Genomic DNA, 16,924 nt, shown 5'->3' on the forward strand with positions numbered 1-16,924 from the left:
CTGCGAACTGTTTGCTAATCTTGTTCCCAGAATGTGCTGTCCCCAACTGCCAAACTGCAGAATGTAACTTCCCTCCCTGCCCTCTCCAAGGAAAGTATATAAGCTCTGCTTAAACTGTTCTCAGGGCTCTTTGCTCTATCTCTTCTTGCTCTAGTGAGCTCTGAGCCCCAGCATGCTGGTCCCCAAATAAACCCTTTGCTGTTGCATGAGACAGTTTCTTGGTGGTCTCTTCCTCCGACGTTTCGCCGGTCCCTTACACTTAAAGTTCAATATAGCAGTATTTGAGCAACTTAAGGTAAATATTAAACAAATAAACCTCAAGATCAAACATACTTTTAACTCTATGAATTTGAATATGCTAGCTACCACTGTATGTCATTACTGGAAAAAAAAAAAAGGAGTACAATAAGACCCATGTCCCTAAAGAGCCATTCCCCAAAACCTAGAAAAGTTACAGTGAGAGCAAGTCTGGGATGGAATGTCCAGATAAATATTATTTTGAAGGGCACTGACTTGCTCTTATGTATGCTGGAAGTAAGGCAATTAGTGCTGGTTTAGCCAGCTTTTTCACTGCTATGACTAAGACCTGACAAGAACAATTGTAGAGCAGGAAAAGTTTATTTGAGAGCTCAGGGTTTCAGAAGTCTCATTCCATAGGCAGCTGGCTCCATCCCTCAGGGCTTAAGGGGAGGCTGAACATCATGGAGGAAGAGTGTGGTGGAGGGAAGCAGCTCACATGATAATCAGAAAACAGAAAGAGACTGCACTCACCAGATACAAAATATACACCCAAAGGCACCCCACAATGCCCACCTCCTCCAGCCACATCCTACCTGCCTTCAGTTACCACTCAGTTAATCCTATCATGGGATTAATTCACTGATTGGGTTAAGGTTTTCATAACTGAATCATTTCTCCTCTAAACCTTTTTGCATTATTTCACACATGAGTTTTGGGGGGACACCTGACATCCAAACTGTTGGGAGTCACCCCGGCTCCAAAGACTAACTTCCCCATACCCCAAGAAGATCGGTCCAATGGTGAGCCCTGCTGGCTCACATGATCCTGCTGTGCTGTGGTGAGCCCTGCTGGCTCACATGATCCTCACCCACCAATCAGACTAGCCCTGCTGGCTCACATGATCCTTACCCACCAATCAAAAAGCACCCCATGCCAGCTGTCAAACCCTTCAACCATTAAACTGTCATAACTGTCAAACCACTCCCGGCTCTATAAATATGCAGAGCTGTTCCTCACTAAATGGGCATTTTCTCTGGTGGCAAGCCTTGATTGTTCTTTCACAAACCATAACAGTGCTCTCTGAAGAAAGCTGTTTTCTTGCATGCATGTCAAGTTCCCTGGGATGCTGGTTGCACAATGGAGCAAAGCAAATTAAGTTAATGATGTCACTACCTCTGTAACCTAGTAACTTAACCTACAAAAACCTTGCTCCCTGTTGCAAAAGCACCATGGATGAGGAAGTCCTTGTTCATCCAGTTGCCACTGGACAAAGAATCATGGGGGAATGGAAGCACAATTTTCTGATGAAGTACTACTGTTCATTCTACTGCCCCTAGACCTTCTGGTGAAGTACTTATCCAGCATATTTCCCCTAGACTTTCTGGTTAAAAACACTTATCCAACCTGCTGCCACTGGATTTTCTCTGTAAGCATTTTTCAATAAACCTTATGCCTCACATCCCATTTCTGGTGATCTCTCAGCAACCTCTCCCACTGCCCTAGCACAACAGGGATGTGGACAGTATACCATTTTTCACAGTTGGGGTGACCGAGGCTTAGAGAGGTTGCTACTTGCCCAAGCACCACATGAGTCCAAGGGTTATGTTCTCGTCACAGATGTGACACACTTGCAAACAATAGATCAGCAGCCTTTGATCTATAAACAAATTGAACACAAGGCAGTATAATACTCCAATTTCTCTTTCCCATTTAAGGATACTCTCTCTCTCTAACTTTCTTGCCACAAGGAAGGCTTAATGTAGGGCAGACAAGAAGGGAAAGCAAATTCCTTTCCATCTTTTTGTTTTCCTAATGACTAAGATTTAGATCATGTGATCCCAACTCTGAGGAAATTTTTAATCAAATGAATTATAAAGCATTGTTTTTTATGTAATTGATAATGATTATTTAAAATTATAATTATAATATTATAAAATATATATAAAATATATTATAAAATTCTAGACTATTTCTAGAATTAAACTCTAGTGCAAGTATGCAACTAAACATACCTGCATTTCTTCCTCTAACCTAATTATTTCAAGTGAATTAAAACCTATTGTTAAAAATGGGAAGATGGCAAGAAAAAACAAGTGACCCATCAGAACTATTACCAAAGTAATTAACACTTTGAATAAAATCATTGAAAAAGAAATTGAAAAAGTAATACTTCTGCAAATTTTCTGAGATTATTATAAATAACAATACACATGTAAGTTTTCCAAGGTACAATCTTTTTTCTAAATTTTTTGTTGTTTTTAGTTATATATCACCATCTATCCAAGCTGGTGACCTATGCTGGGTTCACAAAATCGGACTATTCCAAAAACTTAAGAAAATTATAAAGAAAGCGCTCAAACACACAGAAGTACCTTTTCAAAATCTGGGGATGACTCTGTGACCTCAGAGGTCCGTGGAAAGAGAGCAAACCACTGGAATTCTTTATTCTTTTATAGGGGACACACAAGGGAAGGTTCCATGGAACATTCTATCCCAAAAAAAAAGGGCAAAGAGGTAGGATTACAAAGGAACAGGTGGGTGTAATTCAACCCCATCGGGTGACACCCACTCTTGGAGCCACACCTTCCTTATCTAAGAGGAGGTAAAGCCCAATGTATTGCAGGGTGCACTAACTGTTCAGCACCCCTTTACTCAGGACTTACAGGTGTGCACATAGCTTTTGTCGAGAGCAGCTCCTGACAGTCATACAGGGTAGAGGAATGTATTTTGACATATCATACATACATGGAGTGTGACTTCCCTTTCTTGTGGTTGTACATGATGTGGAGTCACTCAGGTCATATATTCATACATGGACACAGGAGAGCTATGTCCCATTCATCTATTATCATTTCAATACCCATCTCCGCCTTCCCTTCATTCCAATTAATTAAATTTATTTTGACAATTTCCATCTTTGTATTTTAGCACAGTATCCTTCTCCATATTAAAATTTTAAGAACTACTGAAGCAACACAATGGGATGATGATATCTAGCAACTGTTCCAAATTTCTCCTCTGCTAGGGCACCCAACCTTCTGCCTGGGAAGAAGATGCCTTGAGATCCACTGGCCTCAGTGATCTCATCTGTCCATCTCTCCTCCCATTATTCCTCTTATGTTTCTAATGTGTTGCTTTTCCCAACTTGGATCACTTCAAAACTAGTTCTGTGTTGATTAAGGAGCAGAACAAAGTGGTCACTTCCCACCCTTGATACTTTCATAAAAGTGCTTAGAACTCACAATGAAATTCCTGTGCCCCATCCTATCCATCCATTCTACCTGATGCCTTATTCACCTCCTGAAGGATTCCCTGGCCTTATACTTTCTCTCTTACTGACCCTCTCTGAGAACTTGAAAGTCTTTCTCTTGCCATTTTCCTTCAGAGCAAGCACCAAACTTCTTGTCTTTACAATAACCATCATTTTACTTTTATTCTCTCTTCACCTATGTTCCCACCTGCTGCCTTATACTTATCCTCTTAACAGACAAACTTCTTGGTCTGAAACACCTCCATTTATTCATTGCCCACTTGTTCTGTAGGTTCCTGATTTATGTTTCTCACCTGCTCTTTCTTATATCTTCCCTAGATCCAGTATGTCTCCCTAAGTCAAGTGAATTAAACAACTTCATGAAATAGCTTCTGTGTGCCTACCACAAACATGGGCTCTGAGAAAATCCAATAAATGGGGAAAAACAGCATTTGAGATGCCATACAGTTTTAAAACCTGATTAGAAAAATAAGTGGAAGCCTAGCACAGTGGTGCACACCTATAATCTCAGCTTCTCCAAAGCCTGGGGCAGGAGGATAGCAAGTTTGAGACCATCCTGGGCAGCTTAGTGAGCCCCTCTTTCAGTAATATTTTTTTCAAAAAAGCTGTGGGTATAGCTCAGTGGTATACCTACTGAGTGGCTCACTCTCTTTCCACGGACCTCTAAGGTCACAGAGCCATCCCCGGATTTTGAAAAGGTACTTCTGTGTGTTTGAGTGCTTTCTTTACCATTTTCTTAAGTTTTTGGAATAATCCGATTTTATGAACCCAGTTTAGGTCGCCAGCTTGGATAGATGGTGATATATAACTAAAAAGAACAAAAAATTTAGAAAAAAGATTGTACCTTGGAAAATTTACATCTATATTGTATTTATAATAAGCTCAGCAAATAATCACACCTTGCCTACTGTGTGTGAGGCCCTGGGTTTGATTCCTGATACTACAAAAAAAAAAAGGAATACAAAAAAGAAAAGAATAAAATGAATATACAAAGAAATGTATTGTAAGTCTGCATTGGATTGCTGAATGTGGAAAGAATAACAAATAAATGAGAACATGAGTGAATGAAGTGCCAAATGAAAGGCATCAGAGTACACGCTTTAATTGTCCACAAGACAGATTCCCCTGGGCTGGGTGGTTAGGGAAGCGTTTGAGGAAGAGGTAAGTCTTGAGGATCACTTGGAGAAATGCAGAAGCCACACGAGGGCAGGTGGGGGGATGTGGTTGGGGTTAGGGAAGACTGGCTCTTTTTGCTCTTCCTATCTCAGTGAATAGAGACAGATTTCCCTGGGCTTCTTCCCTGTCACACGTGGGTGTCACACAAGGGTGTGACAGGGGAAAAGTCCAGGGAAATCTGGACTTCACCAACTCCCATGAAAAACATACCCCAATATCTCTTCCACACATTCTGACTTTTTGTCCCTCTGCACGCCCTAGTCCAGGCCACCATCAAGTCTTATCAGAATACTGCAATAGCATTAGGACTGGTCTCCTGAGGTCCATTTGTGCCACTACCCTCCAATTTATTCTCATAAATGTTAAGGTCTCAGGACCTGGAATTAGACATCTTGAAGTCAAATACTGACCCCATTTCTTACCCTCTGATATCCTCGGGGCAAGTTCCACAATTTCTCTGTGTCTCTGTTTTCATATCTGCAAAATGGGACAATAGTAATACCTACCTCAAATATTTCTTATGAAGATTAAATAAGTTACTAGATATAATTTACTTTAGTGATTTTTACATAGTAAGTACACAATAAGAATATCTAGCTGATCAACTATCTAACCATGTCATTTCCCATTATAAATCCTATAGTGGATTCCCATTGCCTTAAGTAAGGTTCAAACTCCTTAAATGGGCCTCCCAAGTTACTGCAGTCTGACTTTTGCCCTATATGCAGTCTTAGCACCTATGCTACTTACTGAGACTTGAAAATCCAGCCATGCTAAACAAGCTAGTTGGCTTGGACTGCTTCATGCTCTGTTCACACATTTTTTTCCTGCCATGTGGAACACCTTTTCCCATTTTGTCCACCTATGGGATACCTGTGGCATTCTAAGGCATATCCCCACTAGAGTTTAAGCCACATGAGGGCAGAATCTTGTCTATTTTACTCAGTGGTAAGAGCAATGGATGAGGGGGTAATTGCTCAGTGAATATCTATAAATACACAGATGAAAATATCTCCTTAGCTGTGAAACTTTCCTGCATTCTCTCCTGCATCCTTTCACCTTGTTAGACAGTTTGGATTCTCCTTTGCCTGCCTTGAATATCAGTACCATTTATAGGATGACTACCTAAGAGTACATAAGCAGTCCTCATCTCCCCACTACCCTGAGTTCCCAGCATGTAGCTATGTGGGGTCTAAGACACAGTGAACATCCTACACGTCTACTAGCTGAGCAAATGAGTGAATCTCTGGAATCCCACATTGGTAGGTAGCAATGCTGTCCTGGGAACCAGCACCACAAATCTCTAGATTTTTATCCCATGGTTCCATGTTCCAAAAAGAGTTTATCTCTAAAAACTTACTTATTATTGAGTAATAATATATTTCCACGTTTTAATGGATCAAAATTATGTGTTTCTGTGCTGAGTTATAACTTTGGTCAAAAGCTTGTTACCTTGCACTGCCATATTTGTAGATAAATGTATAATTTTCTGCAGATTTTGTACAGTATTGAGGTAGTTCCCTGATGCCACTAACTTCCTGTCTCTTGTTTGTCACATGGTAGAAGCCATGAGTTGCACATTGGAAGAGGTTGAAGGACTCCTTCTGGCAATCTCAGGGCATTGTTTTCATCAAGGGACGCAGCTCATTATCTATATTTCTGGGACTTCTCATAATTCCCAGTCCCCTGTACTGTAGGCAAGGCAATTAAATTTAGTGGTAATTCAATTCAGTGCCAAGAGCAGTAAGGAGTCACTGCTCGGCTTTTGGTGTTCAGAATAGGATTTTGAGTTGTGGTAAATATTGAAAGCTGGTGTTTATCAAGAAAAAATAATTTTCAAAATTTATTTATCTTCCATTAGCATGCCCTGTTGGAGTAGCTTATAGATCTTCATTCTCGATAAGGGACAGAGTGAACAAGTAGAAAAAGTACATTTCCTATCACATGAAATGAAGATGGCAGGAAAGTACACCTCTTGCAGTAAGGTAAGGAGAGGCAGAGGTCAGGTATTTAGAGATAGGAGGATTTCTTTTTCCCGTAGAGACTAAAATCCTACAAATGGAGGTTTGGATAATTTTTATTATCAGCTTTCAGCTACTACAATGAAATTCCTGAGTCAAGTAACTTATAAAGAGAAAAGGACTATTGACTTACCGTTCTGTACTTTCCCATCTGTTGAGAGCCACAGCCGAAGGGGCCCCAGCAAACTTTCAGATTGCCAGCTGATGATTGGCTCACAGCGGCCCCAGCAACATCTAGCTGATTGGCTCCTCTGTGGAGATGCTCATTGAGCTGTTTCCCTGCCCTTTCAGACTACCAGCTGATGATTGGCTCACAGCGGCCCCAGCAACATCTAGCAACATCTAGCTGATTGGCTCCTCTGCGGTGATGCTCATTGGGGTGTTTCCCTGCAAAATTCCTCATTGGCAACCTTCCATAACAGGTATTGTCCTCCATTTAGCACAGCTTTACACATATTAGCCCAATCTGCTGGCATCATGTTCAAGTTGGTAATGGATTCAACCAAGCTTACAGTGAAGGGTGTTTGAGGACCATAGGTTGTTACAGCCTCTTTTAGCTGCTTCACTGTTTTGAAATTTAAAGCATGGTGAATTCGCTGCCCTCCTACCTCAAATACAGGGCATGTTAATACTTAAGATCCTGTCTCAGGATCCCAACTATCAACTGCGGGGGTTGGGGGCCTCCCAGCATATGGAGGTGGCCTTGTCAGTTGGACACTTACGTCCTCTGGTGATAGAAAGGTGTTAGTAGCAGTCTCCTGTAGAGGTGGTGCTGTTGGTTGGACACTTAAGCCCTCTGGTGATAGAAAGGTGTTAGTAGCAGTCTCCTTTTGTAACTTTCCCCCTGATGGCTTTTTCTGCTTTACACTTTCTTTCTCTGTCTGACTACCTTGAGAGGCCTTCTCTTTTACTTGAATTTTTTCCTCTGTCTGACTAGCTCGAGAGACCTTCTATTTTACTTGAATATTTCTACTATAACTATAATACAACCCAAGAAGATAACGCCAGACAAAACTGAAACAGAGTGAAACAAAATTGGAACAACAGAAAATCATTATAGCCTTTCTATCCTCCTGAAATGTCCATCCGTCCTTTCTCCCTATCTGTTCCTCAGATGTGAGCGGTTTTTCTTCCATCTTACACATCTCCAGGGACAGGCAACTTAAAACAAAAGTGAAGCAAAACAAAAGAGGAATCTTAAAATGGCTACCCATCCTCTTGCCCTGCCCTCAGGGGCGAGCAGTTTACTTACCCAACAGCTGAAGGGGCCCCAGCACCCATCTATCAGGTGGTCCCAATTCTTCGGGCCTCTGGTGAGTTGGCACATCATGGTTGAAATACATGGAAGAACATTGGCTGTGTTGGGAGTCGACCCGGCTCCAAAGACTAACTTCCCTATCCCCCAAGAAGAGCCGTCCAATGGTGAGCCCTGCTGGCTCACATGATCCTTACCCACCAATCAGACTAGCCCTGCTGGCTCACCTGATCCTTACCTACCAATCAAAAAGTACCCCATGCCAACTGACAAACCGACCCCCCCCTATAAATATGCAGATCTGTTCCTCAATAAATGGGCATTTTCTCCTATGGCAAGCCTTGATCATTCTTTCAGGCTGGGGTTATGGCTCAGCGGTAGAGCGCTCACCTAGCATGTGTGAGGCCCTGGTTAGAATCTCAGTACCACATAAAAATAAATAAATAAAATAAAGGTATTGTGCCCAACAACAACTAAAAAATAAATATTTTTTTAAAAAAGAAATACATGGAAGAACAAACTGCTCACCTATGAACCAGAAAGCAAAGAAAAAGAAGAAGAGACAGGGTTCTATAATCTCCTCAAGGCATTCGCCCAGTGACCTAAAGACCTTCGACTAGGTCCCACCTACTAAAGGTTCACAGCATCTCCCAATATTACAGCCTTGGAGACTAAGTCTTTAACACACAGATCTTTGTGGGACATTCAACTTCCAAGCCATATCATTCCTCTCAATGTCTCTAAAGTTTCATATATATTTTGGGGTTCATATCTATCTTGGCTTCTTTATATCGATACTAGCAACTGCACCCTCCTTGACCACACCTTTACACAATGCAAAATGCACTCTTTCTAACCCAAGAGTCCCTAAAATCTTCTATTACAGCAACGTCTAAAAGTCTGTCTAGGACTGGGGTTGTGTGTGGCTCAGATCATTTTTATGTGGTGATCCCCAGCACCACATACAAATGAAATAAAGATATTGTGTGACTACCTACAACTAAAAATAAATATTTTTTAAAAGTCTGTCTAAAGTCTCCTCTGAATCCTAAGGCAAAGTCAGCTATGAGTTCCTATATAAATAAAAAAGGAGTTTATATAATTCCAAAATGCAATGCCTGTTCCACACAGGCACAAAGTAAATATTAACAATAGGAAAACAGGGCTGGGATTGTGGCTCAGCAGTAGAGCGCTCGCCTAGCACGAGCGGGACCCCGGTTCGATTCTCAGCACCACATAATAAATAAAGGCATTGTGTTGTGTCCATCTACAAAAAAGATTCCCTACCTCTCTTTCTCTCTCTCTCTCTCTCTCTCTCTCTCTCTCTCTCTCTCTCTCAAAAAAAAAAAAATAGGAAAACAGTAAGGACAGATCAGACTCAAACAAGATTGAAATCTAGCAGGGCAAACACGAAATCCTAAAGCTCCCTGTCTAACATCCAAGGCACACTGTGACAGAAGGTGGGCTCCCAAAGGCTTGAACAGCCCCACCCCTGCAGCCTTGCTAGTTCCAACCCAGATGGCCACATTCTCAGGCGGGCTTTGCACACTGCCCGTAGCTTCCCTTTACAAGTGTCGCACGCCCTGGCACCTCTCCTTTCTTGGTTCTCCATTACAGCTTTGGTTTTGCTTCTATGGCTCTATTACACATGGCCTTGTTGGGGACTGCTTGCAGGGACTCTGACCCCATAGCACACTGCCTTTTGGGAACATTAAACATCCAAACTATAGAAGATAGATAGAAGGAAAAGTTAAAAGCACAGATTTTTGACTTGCTTCCTTTCGGGGAAGGAACCAGAGTGACACTGGAGTGAAGAAGAGAGAAGACCTGAGTTAACACCTTCAAGCTTCTCATAGGCTACTTGTGTACACTGCAAAAAGTCACAAAGTAACTTTGTTACCTCCAAAAGAACATGGAGTGATTCTGGGTGGGAGAAATTGACCCTGGAGCAGAGGGGTTACTTCACCAACTGTGAAGGCCTCAGAGGGATTCACACCACCAGCAAGAGCCTGGGTGAGACCAGCTCTGACCCTGAGGACTAACTAGAAGTTCACCAGTCACACCCTGTATTGGCCAGTCAGCACAAGGGATACAAGGACCAGACAAGGCTAAATATCATGAAGAAGAGAATATTCAGGACCCTGAGGTAGAACATTGATCACCATGTGGTCACATGAAGGTCACCATATACCCATCATGGTTTGGGCAAGAAGCAGGATACTAAGGTGTCTTGAGTTACCCAGAAGAAACTAAACCAGAAGATTCTCAGACACTGTCAAATATCAATGTCCAGGACTGGGGTTGTGGCTCAGTGGCAGAGCACTTGCTTTGCACATGTGAGGCACTGGGTTTAATCCTCAACACCACATAAAAAATAAATGAACAAAATAAAGATATTGTGTCCACATCATATATATATATATATATATATATATATATATATATATATATATATATATATCTCAATGTCCAATTGAGGGATGGAGGTGGGCAGGAGGTGGAAAGGTCTGGGAAGCTGGAACATTTACTGACATGGTATAATGCAATATGCAAGAGGCCAGAACTTGGTCCAGATGAAGTTACCAGCCCTAGAGACTGTTTTAACCATGTACCTGCCAAATAAAATTCCAAAGACTAGGAGGCGAGTTCGATGGGGTGGGCACTGACAGAAAAGAGACTAGGAAACTGTAGCGGAGATTGGGTTTATTGTTTAGCTGTAAACCCAACATCTGAATCATGCCTGCCTTCACATAAGTAAATGAACAAATGAATAGATGGTGGGCAATGCCTACAAAGAAGGCTGAGAGGAGGGACAGAAACTGGGGAAATCAGGCCTGTAAAATTCTTGTTCACCATCTAATAGGAAATAAATTCTAAAAACTCACACTTTGTAATTACAGTCATCTCTCAGTATTCATGGGGGATTGGTTCCAAAATCAAGGATATCAAACTTCACAGGTGCTCAAGTCCCTGGCATAGTATTTGCATATAACCTACCACATCCTCCTGAATACTTTAAGTGATCTCTAGGGCACTTGTAATACCTAATACAATGTAAATGCTGTGTATATACTTGTTGTACTGCTTAGGAATAATGACAAGAGAAAAAGTCTTCAGTACTGATGCAATTTTTAAAAAATATTTTCAATCCACAGAGGATTTACTGTACATATAGCTTTATATACGACATGTATCAACAGATTCTTGCTTGTAGAAACTGGTTTCAGCATTGGTTGCAGCTGCAGTTGGACTCTGAATAATTCTGCACCCATCAGCTCATAGCTTAGGACCCAGGTACAAAGGACAGAAAAACAGAAGCACTGTGATGGCAAAGATGGTATTTTGCTCACTACTTTATCTCCAGCTTTGAGAACACTGATTCATGTGTTATAAGCGATCGATATTTGTTGAATGAATAGGCTTTCAACAAATTATGTTTAAAACCCTTGATCCACAAGATTTGGGCTCCAATTAGAATAAGATAAATTCCATGCATGTATAATTTGTCAAAATGGACTCTAATGTCTTCTGAAACTAAAACTTAAAATATAAAAATTTCACATAAAAAAGAACGAAGAGAACACAAGACATTGTCTAGAGTACTGAGTAGAGAAAGGGTGGGAATATCTGGTAGTTGATTAAAGCATTCTAAAAGTCATTGATTGTTTCTTTAATTATTGTGCAACAAGCCACATTCTATGAAGGGCTGACTATATTTAACAGTTTACTATTTTCTGTGCTCTTGAGGTTGTTTCTTGCATCCAGGGCTGGCAACTTCATGGATTGCGACCTGAACAGTACCCAGGACCCTAAACTTTGAAGGGCATTTGCTTGGTTTAAAGTTTTTCTGTTATCTTAAAAATAATAAAACTTTGATCCTACGTTTATTTTGAACTGAGAGCCATAAATTATGTAGTAAGCCCTGATTATATCTGAATGGTGGAAATGCTATATGATAATGTATTGTTTTATGTCTCTTTCCAATTCAGGATTCAGTGCCCTCATATCCACAGTATGAAACAATGTAGACGCTGGTACTAGTCACAAATTGGCGTGAGAAGCAATTGTAAAACATTCACCAGCACACTCTCTATAAGCCCACATTACATACATAAAATCATCATACACCTCCCTTCCCCCACTCCAGCGCCTGTAGCTTTAGATAGGATTCCAGAGTGGGAAGGAAGGTCTTTTTGCATAGCAGCTTATTATTTATTGATGACAAATAGAAAAAAACAATTAGCTCAGCCTAGGCGTTATTTCAAAATCTAAATTCGGATCTTCCATGATTGAAATACTGCACCCCAGATCAGTGAAAGAAATTCGCCTAAAGCAAGATGCGCATCAGTGGATAAAGGGTTAGGAATCAAGAACACGCTCCTGCCTCCTCTCCCCACGCCTGAGCCGCTCCTCCCACCGCCCTTTCTCCTTCCCGGGGAAATGCTGGGCTGAGAGTGATGCTCACCAGCTCTGAACTGTGAAAGCGCACGACCTCCCTCCCCGTCCCTGGAGTGAGTCTGGCGTGCGCAGAGCGATGGAGGCCTCCTGGCTGGAAACGCGATGGGCGCGGCCTTTATACCTGGCATTGGTGTTCTGCCTGGCCCTGGGACTCCTGGAGGCCATCAAACTCTACCTAAGAAGGCAGCGACTGCTGCGGGACCTCCGCCCCTTCCCAGCGCCTCCCACGCACTGGTTCTACGGGCACCAGAAGGTAGATGGAAGGGAAGGGGTCATAGGCGGATGCCAGAGACAGCCTGCGGATGACGAGGCGTCTGCTGCTTTTCCTATCTCCAGACCCTCGGTCCTGCACGGACCCCCCAGCTCAGCCTTGACTCTCAGCACCTTTTCATTACTCTAGAGACTTCCAGCAGCCCCACAGGGAAAGGTCACTAGAGAAGAAATAGTGGGGGGTCGGGAGGGAGCTTCTGTGTATATATTTACTACATTATAAAATGCCTTCCACATATACTGTTTAAAATAGTATGTTCACTTGAATCAAAGTGTGAAATATGATATATCAAGAACTATGTAATGTTTTGAACAACCAACAATAAAAATTAATGAAAAAAATAAAAGTAAAAAAAATAGTATAGTTATTATAAACAATACTTATTAATTGCATAAAATGTGCCACACTAAACACAATGGTTGGCACCCTTTAATCCATTCTAACCAAAGAAAATTAACTTTCTTTTCCTAAGATTCTTGTGAAGCAGGAAGCTACCCCAGCCAACCTCTTAAGAAATATGATTGATTGAAATTTATCAAATATTCTCTAAATCTGCTCCCAGTCCTGATTTTTTTTTAATTCAACCAATTTTGAGTGGCATTTGTGTGATAGATACTAGAATTACAAAAAACAAAATGGGTCCCTACCTTCAAGGGGCCCAAGTCAGGTGCAGACTTAGGCCACCAAAAGAAATGAAAATACAAAGTAGAGAGTGCTTCAGTGGAGGCACATGGAGTCTTGGAGAATTCCTAGGAGAGGAAAGAATGTCTGTGAAGGGCTGTGCAGAATCTTAAAAGGATGGGTGGGGCATGTAGTGTTTTCATCTTCTAATGTCTTCTTCAGTTTCTTTCTTTGGTGTTCTATATTATTTGGGTTATGTGAATGCTATTTACTGCTGATCTAAATGGTCCAGGCTGATTTTGACCCTTTTCTACTAGAGCTCCCTCCCCTATAGTATGGCTAACTTCCTCTGTTTCCCAGGTGCTTAGATTTTCAATATCTGTTATGCTTTTTGTGGAAATAGTTTTAATAGGGCTATCACACACATCTCAGTATTTTCAAATATTAAAATATACCAAGTAATCTATCAGGCCAAATGCTTTTCTGGAGGCATTTCTCCCACAGCCCTCTCCTCCTGCTCCAATCCAGTTAGGCCTGGTACATAGCTGTTGTTCCAGGACCTCCTATTGATGCTGTCCTGTGTCACATCTCATGTTTCCTGGTCAGTATGGCTTCTTTTGTTTCCTATTTATTTCATCATTTTTATGGTTTGATTCTTGGGAATGAGTGAAGAATTTTTTTTTGAGCTGTTAAATGGCTATAAACATTCTAATTTCAAACATGAATGGAATTAAGTTTGGCTAGGTATAGAATTGTTTAGAAATTATTTATTCTCAAGGCTGGCGTTGTGGCTCAGTGGCAGAGCGCATGCCTAGCATGTGTGAGGCACTGGGTTCTATCCACAGACCACATAAAAGTAAAATAAAGGCATTGTGTCTATCTACAACTTAAAAAAAAAAGAAGAAGAAAGAAATTGGTTATTCCCAAGCCAGGGGGATGGCTCATACCTGTAATCCCAGCAGCTGCAGAGGATGAGGCAGGAGGATCATGAGTTCAAAGCCAACCTTAGCAACTTAGCAAGGCCCTAAGCAATCAACAAGACCCTGTCTCTAAATAAAATATAGAAAAGGGCTGGGGATGTGGCTTAGCCCCCTGGGTTCAATCCTTGGTACCAGAAGAAAAAAAGAAAAAATTGTTTATTCTCAGAATTTTGAAGGCATTATTTCATTGTCTCTACCTTTCAAGATGACTATTGAAAATGCTGATAATTTTCTGATTATTTTGTTTCAAGTTTTAGTTGTATATGTTTAAGGTTAATAAAATGATGTTTTAGTATATTTATCTTGATAGGCATAAGAATAGTAAGGAAATTAATATAGTCAAACAAATTAGCATTTCCATCATCTCATATAGTCACCTTCTCTTCTTTTCTTTCTCTTCTATCCCCTCCCAACTCCTTTTTCTTTTCCTTTAGTTTTTTATTACTGCATTATAATCATTTGTAATAGTGAGATTCTTTTTTTTTAAAAAGAGAGAGAGAGAGAGAGAGAATTTTAATATTTATTTATTTATTTATTTTAGTTTTCAGCAGGCACAACATCTTTGTTTGTATGTGGTGCTGAGGATCGAACCCAGGCCGCATGCATGCCAGGCGAGCAAGATACCGCTTGAGCCACATCCCCAGCCCAATAGTGGGATTCATACTGTTATATTTATACATGCATGAAATTTGATCAATTTCATTCCACAGTACCTCCCTCTTCCTGATCCTTTTCTTCTACCCTAAGGGTCTTCCTCCTATTTTTATAAGATTTTCTCTCCACTCCAACCCCACCCCTCTCCCCCCTTTTTTTTCCTCTCTCTCTAGCTTCCACATGTGAGAAAGAAAAAAAAAACAAACATATGGCCCTTGACTTCCTGAGTCTGGCTTATTTTACTTCACATAATGTTTTCTAGTTCCTTCTTATAAGTGATATGATTTTATCTTACCTCATGGCTGAGTAACTCCATGGGTATCCATATCATGTTCTTTATTCACTTGTCCATTGATGGACACTAAGGCTGCTTCCCTAACTTGGCTGTTGTGAATTGCAATGCTATAAATGTAAGTATGCAATTGTTGGTAGGACTGAAAATTAATACAACCACGCTGAAAAGCAGTATGGAGACCCCTCAAAAAACTAGGAAAGGAACCCAGCTATCCCAATTCTTAGTATTTATCCAAAAGAACTAAAATCAGCATACTATATGATACAGCCACATAAATGTTTATAACCACACAGTTCACAATAGCCAAATTATTGAACCTGTCCAGATGCTATCAATAGACGAATGGATTAAAAAAAATGTGGTACACACACATACACACACATTTTACTCAGCCATAAAAAAAGAATGCAATCATGGCATTTTCCAGTAAATATATAGAACTAGAGAACATCATGCTAAGTGAAATAAGCCAGATTCAGAAAAATCAAAGGTCAAATGTTTTCTTTCACATAGGGAAGCTAGAACACAATAAGGGGAAAAAAGGAAGGATCAGCTATCATAAGGATATGGGGAAGATCAGTGGAGAAGAAGAAGGAAATTGAGATGGAGGGAGGAAGGACTGGAAAGGAGAGGAAAAGCAAAATAAACTTAACAAGTGATGTTAAGTTTATGCTATGTGCATGTATAAATATACCACAGTGAATTTCAAGTATAGTATGTGTAGTATTTATAGAAAAATGTTTATAAATATATAGAAAGCAAACAATCAAAAATAAATAAACAAGCAAAGGAAGATTAGTAAAGGAAGGAAAATAGAGAAAGGGAGGATGGAAGGGAAAGTGGGGGAAATAAGGATTGAAATGGAATAAATTAAATATCATGCTTGTATGATTTTGTCAAAATGAACACAACTACTATGTATAACTATAATGCTAAAAAAATGGTATACATATATATGGTATATATATATGCACTTATTTCTTTATATATATATATATATATATATATATATATATATATATATATATATATATATATATGGCATATATATGTACTTCTTTCTATGTACAGCTATAGTATGCTACTTTAATTATTTTGGATAAATATCAAGCAGTGAAATAGGTGGGCCATATGGTGGTTCTATTTCTAGTCTTTTGACTAGAAATAAATTATTATGGAGCCTCCCATAATAATTTCCTTAGTGGACATATTAATTTACAATCCCACCAACAAAATGTAAGTGTTCTTTTTGCCACTTCCTCACCAGCAATTATTATTATTGGTATTCTTGATGATTGCAGTTCTAATGGAAGTGAGATGGAATTACAATAAAGTTTTGATTTGTATTTCCCTGATGGCTAAGGATGTCAAGCATTTTTTCATATATTTCTTGTCCATTGTTATTTCTGATGTTTGAGGAATATGTTTCATTCATTTGTCTGTTTACTAATTGGGTTACTTGGTTTTTTCCAGGAGATGTTAGATTTTTTGAATTCTTTATATATTCTAGATATTTATCCCCTGTCAGAAGAGTAACTGACAAAGATTTTCTCCCATTCTATAGTTTCTCTCTTCACACACTTATTTCTTTCACTGTACAGAAGCTTTTCAGTTTGATGCCATAACATTTGTCAATCCTTGGTATTATTTCCTGAGTTTTGCAATCCTGTTAAGGAAGTTAT

General features: G+C 40.1%; 1 protein-coding gene across 1 annotated transcript in view; it reads left to right on the forward strand.

Moving 5' to 3' along the window:
* The first annotated feature begins 12,497 nt into the window (after window positions 1–12,497).
* Window positions 12,498–16,924, forward strand: part of LOC143389876 (cytochrome P450 4X1-like) — a 29,547-nt gene continuing 25,120 nt past the window's right edge. The window contains exon 1 of the mRNA XM_076842629.2: window positions 12,498–12,674. Within this exon, the coding sequence (XP_076698744.2) occupies window positions 12,498–12,674 (177 nt within the window). The remainder of the gene's footprint in view (window positions 12,675–16,924) is intronic.

This window comes from Callospermophilus lateralis, unplaced genomic scaffold (assembly GCF_048772815.1).
Source record: "Callospermophilus lateralis isolate mCalLat2 unplaced genomic scaffold, mCalLat2.hap1 Scaffold_130, whole genome shotgun sequence".
NCBI classification, from domain to species: domain Eukaryota; kingdom Metazoa; phylum Chordata; class Mammalia; order Rodentia; family Sciuridae; genus Callospermophilus; species Callospermophilus lateralis.